Source organism: Sciurus carolinensis, chromosome 11, assembly GCF_902686445.1.
Source record: "Sciurus carolinensis chromosome 11, mSciCar1.2, whole genome shotgun sequence".
Classification (NCBI taxonomy): domain Eukaryota; kingdom Metazoa; phylum Chordata; class Mammalia; order Rodentia; family Sciuridae; genus Sciurus; species Sciurus carolinensis.
In genome coordinates this window covers 18,565,211-18,574,124 of record NC_062223.1, presented here as the reverse complement: position 1 = coordinate 18,574,124, position 8,914 = coordinate 18,565,211, and the positions used below count along the sequence as shown (strand labels likewise).

Genomic DNA, 8,914 nt, shown 5'->3' with positions numbered 1-8,914 from the left:
TGGCAGCTACACACTGACTCTCTTGGTGTATCAGGGGGATTTCCAAGCACCGGGGGACCTGCTAGCTCCCCGCTGCCTTCTGAAGAAGGATTTCTGCATCCAGGGCTATTTCAGCTGCCCAGAGAAGCCCCCTGGCCTCCCTGGAGGCCACTCACCTTCTGCACCTGGCCTCCTCCCCTGGCTCTGCTGAATGGCAGCCGGGGCCTCAGGCTTAACCCAGTCTCCCTGGATCCCACAACCAGCAAGAGAATGGTGATGGGTAGCCGGCATAGGTGAAGGGGCTGTTTGGTTTTGTTCTAGGATCTTTGTTTTGGGGTTTTGTTTTTTGTTCGTTTCAGTGGTGTTTAGTGTAGCCTGTTGCCTCTTTTTCTTACACCAAAGTCATAGACAAAAAGACATCAGAAATCAGAATAACGGGTGTAATTTATAGCACCAAACTTAGAGATGAGACGCTCTACTGCCAAACACTCACACGGGGTTGGAAAGATGATAGAAAGGGAATGCTCTAGAACTTTCCTTGGGTGCAGAGATGCAATCATGGAGCCTTGAGGAAAGGTAAGCGTCTCCCAGCCTGGATGAAATGCAGTCTCACAAAGCTGATTTGGATGTTCTGAGCATCAGATTTGACCTTTTCTTTTTCTTAAGAAGGAAACAGGGACAACAGGAAAAATGGTAGAAATATAAGTCCAGATGAGGCCGCCGTTCCTTTGCCAGTGACTGATGACTGAAGCATTGGTAAGTGTCCTAGAATCTTAGGGTCCTAGGATATTCTGGGTTCACTTGCTTTGCTTGGAGGCTCTTTTTCCCTGTTTCCTACACTAACTATAAATTTAGGCCATGTTCTTTGCCGATAATACTATTGTGGATCGAACTCAATAGCAGAACATCTCAACCCAGAACACTGGCTCTTTTAAAGACAGTCAGGATAACTTGCCGCACACAATTAACGGATGTCAAAGTGATGCCCACCCAGGACAGACATCACTCATCATACCAGCCCAAGGGAAGACTGCCTTCCAGCAGCAGAAAGGATTCTCACAATGGCATTAAAGAAGTAGAGCAATAAGGTAGGGTTGGTGGGCATGTCTGTAATCCCAGTAGCTCAGGAGGCTGAGACGGGAGGATCACAAATTTGAGGCCAGCCTCAGCAACTTAGCGAGACCCTATCTGAAAATAAAAAATAAAAAGAGCTGGACACGTTGCTCAGTGGTTAAGTGCCCCTGAGTCGAATTCCCAGTATGAAGAAGAAGCAGGAGGAGGAGGCAGAGGACGAGAAAGAGAAGGAGAAGAAGAAACAACAGACGTTAGGCCACTAAAGTTTGCTGAACTTCAGGTTAACTTCACATTTAAAGGACAACAACCTGGGGATATAAGGATTCACTGTTCTATTTTATTAATGTATACAATTAAAAGTGCCTTAATATAATACTTTTAAGGGAAAATATATTGGATGAAGTATCAGAATATTCAGTGGTGCATAGTAGGGAGATATCTCAAAAATGATAATGGAGAAGAATTGGAAATCAGCAGCTGTCATGAAATACAGAGGTATTCATGAACCCCCCAAAACACAGAACTCACCCACTACTAAGACACAGCAGCTGTGGGGCGTGGCGATTACGGAGCTCTGGGTTTCAGTGGATGCATATGTACCATGATTGACCAGAGGAACCCTGTTCAGCCCCAAGAGTCCAAAGAACCTCTGCTGCCAAGCACAGACCAAGCCTTGATAATTTTCCTTTAAAAAAAAAAGAAGAAGAAAGAAGAACAAAATGTTACTTTGTTTTACTATCAGCAGCAAATGCATTCACATCTGTGATGGCTTATGCCATCTAAGAATTATTCCACCTAATTCTTTCAAAAATAAACAAAAAGTATAAATTGAATTGGAAAACTTTGTGTGCTACAGTACGAATCCATTTAATAGCATCCTATGGGCATTATTTTCTCTCCGGTTTCCTGACTCCTCCTTTCCCCTAGTTCCTTTATCTTCTCCCTCTGTGTCCAGCTCCCTGCACAGCCTGATCAACCCCTCTGAACTCAGGCAACTCTGTCATCAGTGCCTGTAAAAAACACCCCGCCTCTCACCCCGTGATCCCCGAGGCCGGGTATCACACTCTGGTTTTTCCTTGCATCCCTTCTCAAACGTGCCTTACCCTGCTTTACCTCCTCCCCACACGCTCAACTATAAATCATGACGTCGTCTGAGCATCATTGTACATTTGCATATCAGGTCCAACTATTAAGACTAAAAAACCCTGCAGACCCTGGTTTTACCAAACAGATTCTTTTCAAGCATGATTTTATCTTCTCTTAAAATAACTGTAATCCCTCTTGAATTCTTCAGCATATTTTCAGATAGTAGAGAGGTGTTCAAAGTACCTTTAAACTCCATTGCTTTACAATTTGGAATCGACAACAAAAACCAACATGAAAACTGGCTATAAATTTTCTGCATCTTAGTTACCTCTAATTTCTCAATACTCATGGCCTGTGAGTTTTTAGAATCTTTCTGGTGTTCCCATTCACTATTTTTTATTTAATTTCTGTAGTATGCTATTCCTATTGATTTTTATCTGGAAGAACTAGCAAAAATAAATATCAAATAATAGAACAATAGCTAGAATAACAAGAGTCAATTACATAGAGAAACATCTGGAAATTCTTATCATCAAGATTTGCCTCTGGGCAGAAGAATAGGATTTTAGGTTTTTATTTATATTTATGTATTTATTTAGTACTAGAACTTGAGGTTGGGGTGGTTTACCACTGAGATATATCCCCCAGTCAGTTTTGGAGGGTTGTTTGCTTTGTAGATGGGGTCTTGCTAAGTTGCTGAAGCTGACCTCAAACTTATAATCCTTCTGCCTTAGTCTCCTGCTTCTCTGAGATACAGGTGTGTACCACCATGCCCAGGAGAATTTTTACATTTATTGTTGTTCCTCTTTTGCTTCTCTATATTTTCTTTCTTTTCTGTAATGATTGTGACACTTTATCTTTAGAAGAATAAAGAAAATCTTCATAAAATAAATTTTAAAATAGACATGAGGAATTCCTTTAGTTAAGAAGATCATTTGTGGACCTCAGTAACTTGCTCTGTTTGATATTTTCCATTTTGCACAGAGAGATAGGGAACACGTGTTGCTACGTTGGACGTTCACATTATTCCAACAACAACAGTATTACTAGCTCTGTGGTTCCAGCATGTATTGGGTCTTGTATTTCCGGTAACAAAGATATTTAAAAGAGGTCGAAATATTCTGACTCTGTGAGTGACTAGAATCTTTGATTGTTTATAGGGACATGATGACAAAGAGCTTAAATTATTAAGTGGTAAAATAAAAGTCATGTGGAATGAAGGATGATGTTGCCCAAACTGTGCAAAATGTTTGGCATCTTGGAATAGCATCCAGGTAGTCTAACCATGTTGGGAAGCTTTTCCTTTGTTTTCTGATTTGATGGGAGTTTAATTTGCGGGGAGGGGTACCTGGGATTGAACTCAGGGGCACTCAACCACTGAGCCACATCCCCAGTCCTATTTTGTATTTTATTTAGAGACTAGGTCTCATTGAGCTGCTTAGCATCACTGCGCCCCCTGCGGGGGTTTAATTTTTGATGAAAAACTTGCCCTTGGTGATGGTCCTACCCACGGCAGCTTTCACCTCCTTATTCCGCAAGCTGTAGATGAGTGGGTTCAGCATGGGGATCACCTCTGTGTAGAACATCGACACCACCTTGTTGAGGTCCAGGGAAGAAATGGCACCCAGCCGCACGGAGATGAAGAAGAGGGTCCCATACAGGATGGAGACGGCCGTCAGGTGGGACAAGCAGGTGGAGAAGGCTCTGCGCCTGCCATCGGCTGAGCGGACCCCTCTGGATGGCGACGAAGATGTAAAAGTAGAAGATCTTAATGGTCAGGCTACTGACCACCAGGACAGCTCCGGCCACAAGAACACCAGCAGTTTATTGATGCGGATGTCAGCACAGACCAGAGAGAGGAGAGGGGACATGTCGCAGAAGAAGTGGTTGACGATGTTGGAGCTGCAGAAGGGGAGTCGAAATGTGGCCGTGGTGTGGGTCATGGTGTTCAGGAAAGCCGCCGCGTAGGGTCCAGCCTCCAGCTGGGTGCACAGCTGCTGGCACATGGCGACTGCATACAAGAGCGAGTTGCAGATGGCCACGTAGCGGTCATAGGCCGGGGAGGCCAAGAGAAGGCACTCGATGGCCACGAAGAAGCCGAAGAACCACTGCTGCAAGGTACACCCCAGGAAAGAGATGGCTTTCCGCTCCGAGAAGTCAGCCAGCATCTTGGGACCCACGGCGGTCGAGAAGCAGATGTCCACGAAGGACAGGTGGCTGAGGAAGAAGTACATGGGCGTGTGGAGGCGGGAGTCCAGGCAGATGAGGACCATCATGCCCAGGTTTCCCGTCATGGTGACCAGGTAGAAGAGCAGAAAGAGCCAGAAAAGAAAGACCTGCAGCTGAGGAGGGAACTTGAGGCCGGTGAAAATGAACTCTGTGATCCGTGTGCGGTTGTCATTAGCCATCAGGAGGCTTTGGTTGCTGTGGTGAGACAAACCAAGAATTTATAAGCCGTGCAACACCTTCAAATCATAACCTAGTGGAGAAGAAACAGAATTAGGACTTTTGATATTTTTTAAAGCCTAAATAAAATGCTAGCAAATCAAGTGTATCATAGTGCTGAAGAGTAATATGACTTTAGTGCCTTAAAGAGAAGGTGGGTATTTAAGGAATAGTTCTGCATTAGAAAACCTATGAAATTATTCACTACCCTTACAGACTACACAGAAAAGCACGACTATTCAAAAAATAAATAAATAAATAAAAAATGATTCAATAAAATGATACTGTCAGAAAGCTTTTCAAACTAAACAGAAAAAGAACTATTATTTATGGATGATCTATCAAAATGTATAAAATGCATTCTACTGCCATGTACAACTAAGTAGAACAAAAAAAATATTTTAAAGGGAAAATTAAATCTAAAATAATGGACTATTATTTAATAAAAAGAAATGTCCAGTAAATACATGTGTGCAGTAATAAAACATCAGAAATATCCATCTTATTATTAGAGACCATATTTGTGAGTACCATTTGTGGGCAACATAAATATCCACATAGAAAATCTAGAAGAAAGGATGGGGATGTAACTTAGTGGAGAAGCACAGGACTAGTATGAATGAGGCCCTGGTTCAATACCCAGTATCTGGAAGCAAGCAACCAAGCAAGCAAGAAAGAAGGAAACCTATGAAAATTAAGACCCTTTTTAAAATTTTTTTTTTATTTTTTATAGACTGCATTTTGATTGATTGTACACAAACCGGATACACCATTTCATTTCTATGGTTGTGCATGATGTAGATTCATACCATTTGTGCAATCATCCATGTACATAGGGTAATGATGTCTGTCTCATTTCACCATTTTTCATACCCCGCCTCCCTCTCATTTCCTTCTACATAATCTAAAGACACATTTTTAAAAAATAAAAATACAAGAGTAGTGTAATAGATTAATATGAAAATGAAAAATAATTACATATAAATTGTAACAGGAAAAATCATACATATCAATTTGAATTCATAAAATAACTATGAAAAGTCTAGCAAGGAATCTTTAATATTTGTTTGAAGCAAAATATAAACTATGCAACTGTTACTGAAACAAAGAAGTGACTAAATAAGTAGAAAACTACATTTTATGGATCAAAAGTCTCAGTTGTAAAGATGTACTTCCTCCTTTAAAATTTTTTCTGCTCATACTGGGACAGTAAGCACCTGCTTGGCTATTCTTCAAGCTGGTCTAACAGACGTAGACCAAGCCAACTGTGAAATTAGGAGGAAACCATTCATGTGTTGGAGCTACCAACTGTCCCAACAACTCTCTGCTTTAAGAGACTGCTTTTTCACACAATGAGAAATCTCATTTCCTAAAATAGTAAATTTTGGGGGATTTGAAATCATGTCAGTAGATGAAACATTCTTTTCTGGAGGATCTGCATCTCTGACATAGGAAAACTGTGGATTTTCCACACAGGTAGAGCAGCAGGTAAGGGGCTTGAGGTTGCACCTGTCCACATCAATCTTAACTTTGCAGTTTCCAAGGAAACAGAGCCCTGTGTCTGCCTTGTTTCTACCTGAGGTTGATTCCTTTGCATGCAGCTCTGCTTTGCTTTGAACCTCTAAAATTTTTCTTGATATAAAGTTTACCTAAATTCAACTCCTCTCAGTGACTCCATCTTTTTACTTTGTTCGGTGAGACACTTACAGTTCTTAAGGTGTGTGGCCTCCCTCATTACAAAGAACCAATAGAGCTGATTTGGTCAGAACACAGGCTGACTCCTGGTTTTCCTAGATTGATTGAGTGAGGATACTCACCAAACTACTTGGAAATCTAATGCAATTCCAACTGTAATCTAAAAGTAAGTTTAAATGAAACAATCCAATTTTAAAATATGGAAAAGTGCTGAAAATTATCCAAAATGATTTTTAAAAAGAAAAACAAAAGAGGGAGTGTGCTATGCCAGCAGTCAACAAAAATTATAAAGCTGCAAGAGTAAAGCAATGTTCCTAGAACAGAAAAGGAAATTAGTAGGAAAGAATAGAAAAATCAGGAAAACCAAAAGCTGACCTAAGCATACATACCAGTTCAGTTTAGCATAAATAAATGTTTATTTCAAAACAGAGAAATGAAAATGAATTAGTATTAGTCATCAAAAGGTATTACAATATTTGAATGCATTTGAAAAAATAAATGCTGTTGAATTTCTACCCAACATGATTAAAACTAAAAAGTCTTAACTCTAAATATAAGATAAGAAACAGTAAACAGAATTATTATTTTGTTATACAATGGTTTTCTTTTTGTGGGGACAGTGGAATTGGTTTATTTCACTTAGCACGACAGTCTCCAGTTCCATCCATTTACTGGCAAATGCCATAATTTCATTCTTCTTTATGACTGAGTAATATTCCATTGTGTATGTATACCACATTTTCTTTAGCCATTTATCTGTTGAAGGGCACCTAGGGTGGTCCCATAGCTTAGCTATTATGAACTGAGTTGCTATAAAAACTGATGTGCCTGCATCTCTGTAGTATACTAATTTTTCTGAGGAATCTGCTTATTTCTTTCCGTGGTAGTTGCACTAATTTGCAATCCCACCAGCAATGTAAGAGTGAACCTTTTTCCCCACATCCTCACTAACATTTATTGTTGCTTGTATTTGAAAGGTCTTCTTAAAGCATAAAATCATTAACAAAATGAAGGAAGTATGATTGTACTATATCTTATAAATTTAAATGAAAGTCTGCCAACATGCACTTTACGTAAAATTAAGATATTCAGACTGGGGATATAATGCAACATCTAGTGCAAGGGGTTAAAACCAGAACACACACACACAAAAATATCACAAACCATTAACAAACCCCATTACAGCAATGGACAAGAACAAAATGTATATGTGTGTGTGTGTGTGTGTGTGTGTGTGTGTATCACAAAAGAAATCTGCAAAGTCCAATAAGCATGAACAATACAAACCAAACACCGAAACCAAATTGAAACAATGATAATATACAATTTCCACCCATCACATCTACAAAGTATTGAGAAGCATGACAACGCGAAATACCGATGAGGCAGCGAAAGTCATGATGAAGGATACGTGAGGGCAAGGGGCCTCTGTGTGGTAATATCCTACGAATTGCCATTTGGTGTTTTCAAGTGTTTATGGGATGACTCAGAAAATCCCACTATCAAGTCTTGACCCTGAGGAGACTCAGGGGAATGACAACGATGTCCACACCACCCATTGTTCAAAATGATGCGAAACTGGGCTCCACGTAAATATTTTCTGAAGCAATAGCAGCAAAATAAACCTGAGTATCATGTACCAAAGCTTAAAAATAAGGTGGTTTTAGGTTGCCAACATAGTCATTATTCAAATACAGATTTAAGAGAAGAAACTTACAGAATGATGAATAAAAATTACATCTTAAAAATCAACGTTGTATTTAAAGATAATTATTTAAATCTGCGTGTAAATAACACAAAAGTGTGGAAGAAAATACAACAAACTAGCAGTCATGACCTCTGAAAAAAAAAAGGACCAGGAAAATGCATTGGCAAATAATCAAAAGGAACCCCAATTTTACCATGATATTAAGATTTTAAGACAAGAAGAAAATATAAATGTATTACCTTTGTTATTTAAAAAATAATCCAAATCCACACCAAGAAGAAGAATCTAAAGCCATTCTTTAAAGAATTGCAACAATTACAAAAAGAAAAAGAGCCACAATCAATTGATCTGGGAGTGAATCGAGAAGAGGCAAGAAATCTGTGAACCCTTATCAGGTAGGAAATGGGGGGGGGAAATGACAAGGTATACCTTTGGAGCTTTAGATTTTTAAAATTCGAAGATGCTAAAAAGAACTCTGGCCCCAATCTCACCCCTTAAGAACCAAATCTTCAAACTATGTACCCAAAGACCACAGAAATGTTGGGAAACTAGAAAATTGCTTTCTATCATACAGTGCTAAGACTGGGTGTGACTGACTTCATGATACAGAAGATTTGGAGGTACAGTGCGTATGAGACTGGGAACAGCAATTGTGGGGTTTTGGAGCTCAGCAGACTCCCTGAGTTCCTTGCAAACATCAACACATTGATGTGCGCTCAAACCAGGGTAAGGAACAAGATCATCTGCATCCACAAAACAAGTAATTAAGGTTCTGAGTGTGGAGTGTTGAATCTAAGTCCCAGAGCTTGTATGTCCTGGGGGGCAATGAGATTGACTCTGCCCGGTGTGAATTCAGAGCTTCCAGACTTTCAACTAGACCACTTCCGGAGGAGGGAACCTGGGATCTCCCAAGGGCTTCAGGAAGAG

General features: G+C 40.0%; 1 protein-coding gene across 1 annotated transcript; it reads right to left on the bottom strand.

Annotated features, from left to right (window-relative positions):
- Window positions 1–3,605: 3,605 nt before the first annotated feature.
- LOC124960195 (olfactory receptor 1009-like) lies at window positions 3,606–4,547 on the bottom strand. The gene is given in 3 exon segments (XM_047518817.1): window positions 3,606–3,869; window positions 3,871–3,950; window positions 3,953–4,547. Coding segments are annotated over 3 exon segments (939 nt in total).
- Between the last annotated feature and the right edge of the window lie 4,367 nt (window positions 4,548–8,914).